Genomic DNA, 10075 nt, shown 5'->3' with positions numbered 1-10075 from the left:
AGTGTTGGTGAAAGTGTTTATGGTAACTGTGTGTGTGTGTGTGTGTATATATATATATATATATATATATATATATATATATATATATATATTTGTACAATCACAATTCTGTCACCTTGACTCCAGTCCTAAAATAAAAAGAATTTGGATCTCCCCGAACTACAGCTGGTGTAAAAACAGAACACTTTTCTGTCTCTAGAGCAGAAAAACACAGATTATTACCACAGTACGAGAGGTCCCAAATGTAATCCACTTGTCAAAAAACAGTTTTGCAGATACATAGTTAATATTAAAAACAAGTGTTTTGTGCAAGTATGTTTTTCCACAAGGTTTGAAATAAATATCTGTAAAGCAAACAAGGACTTAAAAGAGTAATTCCTTTTCTTTTTTTTATTATTATTATTGTGAAAACCAACATGAATCACATTGTGAGTGAAAGAAATCGTTTTTCTGGATTGAATTTAGGGTACAATCAATCAAATTAATCTCACACAACTCTGCAAAAGAATGACTATTAGATTTAAAATAAAATAAAATTAGAGTTTACCTCCGATTGGGGGAAAAACATTTAAAAAATTTTACTTCGTGGGGAGACAGTCCAGTTTTAGCAGTACTTCCTGTTGGGTTTTTCTGTCACCAAAACGCTGTTAAATCACATTAGTGTTGCAGTTTTTAGTAGCCTGGCAGGTTTCTACAGTAGTAAAAGAGTGAGACAGTTGTGGACCCAAATATTTACAGTAATGTTGTGCACTTAAAGATCCTTCTCCGGACTGTACGATCCTCCTCTGGAGAATCTTTCAGAGTTTATCTAAAACATCACAAAAAAAAAAAAAAAAAAGATCCCATGCTTTCTTGCTACGGAATGAAATAACAGTGTTTCCACTCACTGAGAATTTTAATTTTTAAAAAACAAGGAAATAAAGATTGGTCTGGAGCTCAACCGTGGGCATTTCTGCTGGCAATTAAAAGTGTGAAACCAACATGATGCAGAAAAAGAGCATTAAAATAACACCGTAAAATTGTTCATATTTCAGTGAGCTATTTAAAAAAAAAATTAAAATGAGAATAAACCTTTCTCCACCCCCTCGCCCCAAGAACCATTTTTTATAAACAAAAATATATCCCCCTTTGTCGTGTGATTCTCAAATTCTCACTAGATACAATTAAAACTTTTTTACAGTGCTTTATCATTATATATCTTTGACAGACCTTAACGAGGGGAAGAAGAATTTTAAGCCATAAATGTCTCTCCTATTGCAACGATATAGCTACGTCAAAAAAAAAAAAAAAAAAAAAAGGTGAATGGTCCAGTTATTCAATGATTAGAATAAAAAATAAAAAAGGGGGGAAAACAGGACAAACAGGAGCAGACGGTCAGTGGTCGGGGAAGCGAGCGCCGGCTCTCTCTCCACCCGGTTGTTTGAGTCCCAGGAGCACCTTAACGTTAGCGTGGGTGGGTGGGGCGGCGTTAAGGTGGCGCTGGGAGGCGTTAAGGTGGCGCTGGGAGGCGGGAGGCTCGGGGCGACTACTTGGTGTTGAGCTCGTTCTCCAGCTCCATCAGCTTACGGGAAGCCTTCACCTTGTTGGAAACCTCCTTCCCCTGAGAGAAGAGACGCTGGCGCTCCTTAAAGGTCAGACTCTCTGGATTACCGGGGATAGAGTTCTCCTGCTCCTGACTGAAACACAGAGAGACAGACAGACAGACACAGAGAGAGAGAGACAGACAGACAGACAGACAGGCAGACAGACAGAGAGACAGACAGAGAGACAGAGAGAAAGACAGACAGAGAGAGAGAGACAGAGAGAGTCAGAGAGAGAGAGAGACAGACAGTAGGTTCATTAGGGTAAACATGTATATTTACTCAAGTTATATACTTAAGTACAAATTTGAGGTACTTTCTGCCTCTATTCCACTACATTTCAGAGGGAAATACTCTAGTTTTTACTCCCCTGAGTAGTCCTTTTTAAAATAAGTGATAACACTGAATTATAATAAAGACTTTAAATAATTAACGCAACAACATGCGACAAAACAAAAAGGTTCCTTCAGATTCTCTGTTTATCCATCCATTATAATAATAATACATTCTTTTGTATAGCACTTTAAAAGGAACTCAGACACTTGTGTGATAAAAAAGGCAATAAACAGTAAGATTTAGCAAAACCATAGTAAAAATGCAAGTTTTAGCCGTTTTAAGCAATCCACGAAAAGATTACGACTCATCTTGTGTTCATTGTTTTGCTGCAAACAAAATGCTGACCAACTTATGAAGCAGTTCTTCGAATCTGAAGGCAGAAAAAAAGTGTCTCACCTCTTCGTCCATTTGTCTCGCGGGTCGTTGTAGACTTCTCCCGATCCTACAACTCCTGCTGAGTTTCCAGTGTACGAGTTAAATCCTGTCCGGGGTTCAGGAGTCACAGATCAGAGAGAGAAGAGTCAGCATCGTTCATGTTACAGTTATTAATATCTGAAAACATCTGAGACAGAAGCTGCTGGCTGACGCCTCTCAAGGTCTCTGCTACCGCTCGCAAGGAATTACAAGCATTTGTGCATTTTAATCAGACAGAAAACTCTGTTTAATTCTCCGTAACAGTATCGATTATTTCATCAGAGACCCTGGAGGCCAAATAACCAGCAGCTTCTCCAGTGGACATCACTTCATTTCCCACAGACCAGCCTGAGCAGAAGGAAGGAAGGAAGGAAGGAAGAGAGGAAACGGGTTCTGGAGAAGCATTAAAAGGCAAAAAAACAGTCAGATCTCAGTTAACTAGAGCAGCGAGAGCCGAGAAAAGAGAAAAAGCTGTTAAAGGGCCATTCCAAAGCAGCAAAAATGGTCTGTGGAAGTGTCGGGGGATCTAAAGGACGAGGTCACCGTCAAACAGTTTGTCCTGAATCATCTACAGTGAGATACAGTCCAGTACCAATATTAAACTCATAAATCCCTTGAATTCATGTGTGTGTTTCAGTTGGATTTAAAACATGTATGAACTCCAGATATTTAGCCTCAAAATTCAGCCACGATGTGAATAAAAAAGCTTGTGTTTAGATAAATGACATCCTGGGCTCAGTAAAAGCCTGCAGAGGGTGACCCCGACCTTCGACCTCCAAAGGAGACATTAATCAGTTGGCTCAGGTGTCTCTGTGTCCACACAGTGAAGTAGAGTTATTCTCTATTATTGTGCTAATTATTTTTACCCTTTGATGCACAACATGGGTCTAAAGTGACCCGACTGAGTTTTTATGTTCTATATCTTTGCAATAAATTATTTTCATCATTCAGTACTCCAGGTTTTCCTCAAATAGTTTGTTTTTCATCATACATCCTAATTTTATGTTTTCCTTTATTCATTTTTTAATAAAATCCCTTTTTGTGTCACTACTCTTCTAAAGCACAACATGGGTCAAAAATTACCCATTTCCATTTTTTAGCTAAGTAGCTTGCTAAGCTAATTACTTAGCTAACTTCTTGGCTGACTAGCTTGCTAAGCTAACTACTAAGCTAACTTCTTGTCTGAGTAGTTAGCTTAGTAGCTTGTTAAGCAAACTACTTAGCTAACTTCTTGGCTGAGTAGTTAGCTTAGTAGCTTGCTAAGCTAACTACTAAGCTAACTTCTTGGCTAAGTATTTAGCTTAGTATCTTGCTAAGCTAACTACTTAGCTAACTTCTTGGCTGAGTAGTTAGCTTAGTAGCTTGCTAAGCTAACTACTAAGCTAACTTCTTGGCTAAGTATTTAGCTTAGTAGCTTGCTAAGCTAACTACTTAGCTAACTTCTTGGCTGAGTAGTTAGCTTAGCAAGCTACCTAGCCAAGTAGTTAGCCATGTAATAATACAAAAACTTTTTTTCTTCATTAAGTATGAGAGGCAAAATGGAAATAATGATCTGTTGTTATCAAAAACAAGATATTTAAATAATATTTGGAATTCAATCATAAATACCATAAAATACGTTGATATCAGAAGATAGAGCACAGAAACACACAGCAGCATTAAATAACATGGGGAATGAATGCGGGTCATTTTAGACCCATGTTGTGCATCAAAGGGTTAAAAGCCTGCAGGTATGGACCCGAGACTTTAAACATCTCAACTTTACTTTGGTTGCGTTCCATAAAACACAACTTTGAGTGTAAAAGCCTGCAGCTCCTGTGTTTGAGAGGCAGTGGAGGCAGGCTGCAGACACAGTGACAGGGTGTGAACCCAGATGGATTCATCCAGCTGGCAGCTCCTCAGCTCCTTTTCCTTTGGATGTTTTAACGCGAAAACCGAGAGAGAGATCTGAAGTGTAGTTTGGGACGGGATCAAGCCGGGTCCCACTTCAGCCCCAAAACCACATAAACACAAACTGGCAGAGAACAAAGTAACCACAGAGAAACAATCCTCGTTCAAGGCCAGTAACATTCCTCTGTGGAGCCAAAAGAGATGGAAAATTATACTTCTGGCAACAAAAAAAAATATCTCCAGATTCACTTAAAAGTCATCCGCTGGCTTTTCACGGATTCTTAAAGGTTGTGAATGTTTTTCTTTGACTCCTGGAGGCCAGAGGAGTCGAAAAAAATCTCATTGTTTTTGTTTTTCTGCAGTTTTTGTTCTACCGTGCGTCTCTGGGGAGGATCTGAATGTGTTCTTCAACCAGTTTGTGCACCTTCTGAAGCTTGTTTTGCTTCTCTTGTGGTTTTTTAAAAAGAAGTTCTGATTACAGAAATATCGGAGTCGGAGCTTTTTTTTCTCTTTTGGAGCTGCCAGCTGATAACACTCATTCAAATACATTTTTTGTAGATTCATATATTGTCAGGGAAGCCAGAGACTCAGGTGCCGTTGGGTCACCTGAACCTGCCGCAATGCCCTGTGGGAGTTGTAGTCAGGGTTTAGTAAAGCAGCAGCGTTAGACAGCAGAGACACACACAGACTCGACAGGCGAGATGAGAAAAGGGACGAGCCGGATCAGCTGACAGAGCCGAAACAGGCGGACAAACAAAGCACACACGCAGAGGGAGTCAAGTTATTTGGGAAGGCAGATTATAAACAGACAGAAACAGGCAAAGTGGGGAAAAGCAGAGACATAAATGTAAAGAATAAATAAAAGTCGGCAGCCTGGTGGAAGCTACGCACAGGCAGGAAAAAGCAAAAGACATCAAGCCGGTTACTGGGTGAGCTGCTGGCAGCCAGAGTGCAGTGTGTGTGTGTGTGTGTTTATGATGTGTGTGTGGGTGTGTGTGTGCTGTGAGGAGGAGGGTGAGGCATGCAGATTTTATTTCTGAGGGTGGGGTGGGTGGGTGGGTAGGTGAGAGGGTGGGGGAGGGACATTAGTGGGATGATTTATTTTCTGATTCGAGTGAAAATGCAACACCGTTTTTCCCTCCATGAGGTCCTGGAGGTGTTTTAGTCATCAATAAGTAGCAGGGGGGGGGGGGTTTATTTTGAAGGGGCAGGAAGCTGTTTCCTGGACCTCAGGTGGTGATGGCGTTCACACTGTGCTGCATTCAAAAGCTCCGTTTGTCTGTGGGTGTTCAAACTGATGCAATCTTTTTAAAGTAATTTAGTTTGTTTTCTGTCATTTTGTATCTTTTTTGGTCATTTTGTCTCTTTTCTGGGTAATTTTGTATCTTTTTTGGTAATTTTGTGTCTTTTTAAAAATAATCTTGTGTCTTTTTTTGTGTGGTAATTTTGTGTTTTTTTTATGGTAATTTTGCGTCTTTTTTGGGTCATTTTGTGTGTTTTTTTTAAGTAATTTAGTTTTTTTCTGTCATTTTGTGTCTTTTTTGGTCATTTTGTGACTTTTTTGGGTTGTTTTGTGTCTTAATAATTTTGTGTTTTTTTTGGTAATTTAATGTAAGAGTTGTTTTTAGCCTTATGGCACCATTCTCTGTGTGATTAATTTCTCTCTGTTGGACCACTTTGTAAGCTGCTGTTTCTAAAAGGTGCTATATACATAAGATTATTATTAATATTATTATAGTATAAATGTTGTCTTAACAGAAGCACCCGTTTGAAAGTTTTGCTGAAAACGACCAGTTGAAAATGTGCAAAATGTGTTTGTTATTTTAACAACTTTAATCAGGAATCTGAGCTGACATTTGATGCCAGGCTTTTGATACTCTAAAGTTTTTTATACTAGAGACACATTTAGAAAGATTTAGGGCCATTTCTACATTTAAAAAACTCAAAAACACAAAGCTGATACTACTGTTACTGCTGTTAATCATCCTTAGATTTATCTTTGGACTAGGTAAAGTCCTTATTAGTTAAACAAAACTCTAATAAAACTTAAGCTCAACATAAATAGAGTCCAAACTTTAGATAACGCTCCCATGAACATATATTTGTTCTATTACCTCAGTGGTAAAATAAACATATGTTCACGGGAGCGTTATGTACTCTATTTCTCTGTCTTTAAATATGTTTTTGGCACATACCTGAAGCACAAAAAGGAAATATAAGAATAACACAGTAAGTGTCTGAGGGATAATTTTGGGAGTGAAACTATTCTGCAGCGCTGCCAGCTGACTGCAGGCTGACCTCTCTACAGTCACTTTCCAAGCAACGATACATATCTTGACAAAACATTTCAACAATGTTAAAACCAAGAAAAACAGCTGTTTAATATTTCAACTATGTTAAGAAATACTTCTTTTGACCACACGATAAATACAGTCATGGAAAAAATTATCAGACCCTTGTTTTCTTCTATTTCTTGTTCATTTTAATGGCTGGTACAACTAAAGGTACATTTGTTTGGATAAATATAATGAACAAGAAAAATAGCTGATAAGAGTTTAATTTAAGAGCTGATATCTAGACACTTAACATGGTTTTCTTTATAATTAGTTTGGTTATTATAAGAAAAATCTAATTATCTTTATGTATTTTGTGCTTATTTCTTTATCAATATGGTTATGCTAAGTTAATTTAAAATCTAGTGCAGAAATTGTAATAAGAAATTCCATCCTTTGAGTATATTGAGAATTGTAGATTAGCTGTATCTGAAATATTTTAAATATTATTTCATATTTTTATTCTGTCTCTATTTTTATTTTATTTCTACAGTCATGGGGAAAATACATTAGACCAACATTGTTTTCTTCAATTTCTTGTTAATTTTAATGTCTCGTACAACTAAAAATAGGGTTTTCTTGATAATAACCAAAATCATTATGAAGAAAACCATGGAAAATGTCAAGATATCAGCTCTTAATTGTTTGTTGTTATCATTATATTTGTCAAGGGTGGTAAAATCATTTTTTTCCACGACTATGTTTTTTGGAGGGATCTGTGACCTTTTTTAAAAGCTTGCTGTGATGATGACGGCCACTAGGAGGCGCAGTTTGTTAAAAAAACAAATGTTCTTTTACATTTTCTGCCCCTTCTACCTAGAACGATTGAAATTGAAACATCTTGTAACTCTGGGGGGGTTGAACCTGTCACGATAATTACTTTATCGGCTTATCATTCAATATATTAAAATGGACACGATAGTTTTTTTCTGGACTTAATATATTGTTGTTTACATGTGTGACTTTTTGTGCTTTTCTGTGTTGTTTTTAAAGTTTTAATGCAGATGTTGGACAGGCAGTACTATATTTAGCAAGCAGCCATTCCAGCTGTTTATATGTTATTTTAATGATAAAATAATATATGTCTCCTGTTAAGACAGTTTAACATATTGAGCATGGATTAATTTCACCCATCTTGGACTTCTTATGTACTTTTTTTTATTTTATTTTATTGTTTTTACTTTTATGTTTTATTATGATATGATTGTGTATCTTAATTCTGCAGTTTTCTTAATTGGTCGTTAGTTTGGTCTTGTAAAAAATGTAAAAACTCAATAAAAGTTGAATCATAAAAAATAAAAAAAATAATATAATACATTGTGATTATCTCGGTGCAATTTGTGTCTTTTGTGGTCAATTTGTGTCTTTTTTTAGCCATTTTGTGTCTTTTTTTGGTAATTTTGTTCATTTTTTGGTCTTCTCTTCCTGCTGCATGTCGTAAAGAGTTTTGATTCATAACAGAAGAAGGAATTTCTCTCACAAATGACCAACTATTTATCCCATATTAGGTTTAGGGGTTTGATAGGATGATTGACGTTTAGTGCTGCGGTCTTGGCCAGGTCACTCTCGGAAAAAAAGAGGTTTTAAATCTCAACAAGTTATTGAAAATCAACCACAGACAAAGAGGAGAACGTTCACTCGACACACTGCTGCTGCCGTGTGTGTGTGTGTGTGTTTTTGGCGTGTTGATGGGATGACAGCTGGTTTAATCGGGTGATTGATGGGTTGTGTGAAGCCAATGGTGTGTCTCCTTCCCTTTAAAGCCAACACCGCTAAGCAGAGCCACGGGGCAGGAAGGGGGCGGGCAGACCGAGGGCTGGCCACGCCCCCTCGGGTCCCAAAAGCAGCGACAAACCAGACACAAAGGAGGCGGCGAGCGACAACACCAACAGTACTATGATTGGCTCTGATGGGTCTCAATCTGCAGCAAAAAGTGGTGGCGTGATTATCGATTGCTTTTTCTGTTCGCTAGTGCTGATCGAGGGGGAGGGGGGGGGTTTGATTGGAGGGCGGGAAAAAAAATGGTAACGCTTCATATTAAGGTCCTTGTAATAACCATTAATTAACAAGTAATAAGGCCCTTGTATGTCCTTACAAGATGCTTATTAACATTACTGTGTGTTTATAAGCCTATATAAGTGTTAATAATGGCATTATAATACAGCAAATAGCAGGTTATAAGAGATTTATAAAAAGAACATTAATAAAAGCCTCATGAGTATCTTATAATTCTTCATAATAGCATTACAAACACCCATGACCCACCCATTGTGTCTTTGCCATGCCTTTATTAATCTTATTTTGTTTGCTTATCGATATTAAAATATACTTTATTGCTCATCTATCATAAGTTAACTATGCACTTGTTAACAGTTAACTATGCTTTTTGCAGCTAAAGGGATCTAAAGCGAGAACAATGCCTTATTACTTGTTAATTAATGGTTATTACAAGGACCTTAATATAAAGCGTCACCAAAAAAATTACTGAAACGGGAAACAGGAAGAGGTGTTCAAACAAACAAACACAAAAAATTTTCCTAGAAGAGAGGGAGGGAAATTTCAACATATATATATATATAAAATAACGAACATAAAGTGATGATTTGACGACAAAAAAAATTTGGACAAACACGTAAAAGAGGGAAAAAAAGTAGACGGTGGAGAATGAAAAAAAGGTAAAACACCTCTCTAAAAATAAAGAGCTACGCTATGAGAGTAAATGAAGAGATGAGTGAATGAGAGGGAGGTGCGGGAGGTGCGGAGGGCGTGGCCGCGGCGAGCCGGACTCCTCGCTCCGCCATCTTTGGCCTCTACCTTTAAAGCCTCCCGGGGGCACGGAGCTGGGTTTGGCAGGAAGGGGGGGGCCTGTACTGTTGGAGTTGTGGACTGGCGGCTGGAACGAGCCAGACAGGAAGATGCCGTCGGAAAGAGGGCGGGGCTTGCGCGCAGTGGGCGGCGGCTGAGGCCTGCTGTGATTGGGCGAGGCGGAGGCCGGGAGGTCGCCGTACGACTTCCGGGTCGCCGACAGCTTCACCTGACCTGATTGAGTGCCGCCGCCGCCACTGCCTGCTTTGGTGGCTTCCTCCTCGTCATCCTCGTCGCCCGCGTAGGAGACGAACTTGGCGGTGTAGAGCGTGTCGGGGGAGGCGACCTGGGTTTTGAGGTAGGAGGTGTTTCTCTGTGGGGGGGGGCGGGGGGGTGTTAGTAGGGTTGTGGGGGGCGGGGGGTTGGTAATCCCGGGGCAGCGGGGGCCGATACAGACCGGCCGGCTCGTCTGGCGTCAGCAGCTTTCTCTCCGCCTCCTCGTGCTGCCGGCGCCGCTCGGCCTCCAGGCGAGTGTAGTACTCCTCCTCCTGTCTCCTCTAAGGGAGGGACAACCTGTTAGTAAGCTCCTCTCCCATTGGCTCTCACCTCAGCAATGGACACCTTTAGAACCTGATGATGTCATAACTCCCCGATAATGTAATAAAAATCTGCACTTGAAATGTAATAAAACCTGATAATGTAATAACTTCCCGATAA

The 10075-nt window shown here is 39.1% G+C and overlaps 1 protein-coding gene across 1 annotated transcript in view; it reads right to left on the bottom strand.

Moving 5' to 3' along the window:
• Positions 1–375: 375 nt before the first annotated feature.
• afdna (afadin, adherens junction formation factor a) overlaps positions 376–10075 on the bottom strand; it is a 150544-nt gene continuing 140844 nt past the window's right edge. The window contains 4 exon segments of the mRNA XM_059356425.1: positions 376–1676; positions 2313–2397; positions 9368–9743; positions 9745–9915. Coding sequence (XP_059212408.1) covers positions 1526–1676; positions 2313–2397; positions 9368–9743; positions 9745–9915 — 783 coding nt within the window. The 3' untranslated portion in view covers positions 376–1525.

The sequence above is a fragment of the Centropristis striata genome, chromosome 18 (assembly GCF_030273125.1).
Source record: "Centropristis striata isolate RG_2023a ecotype Rhode Island chromosome 18, C.striata_1.0, whole genome shotgun sequence".
NCBI lineage: Eukaryota > Metazoa > Chordata > Actinopteri > Perciformes > Serranidae > Centropristis > Centropristis striata.
This window is presented reverse-complemented; position numbering and strand designations above follow the sequence as displayed.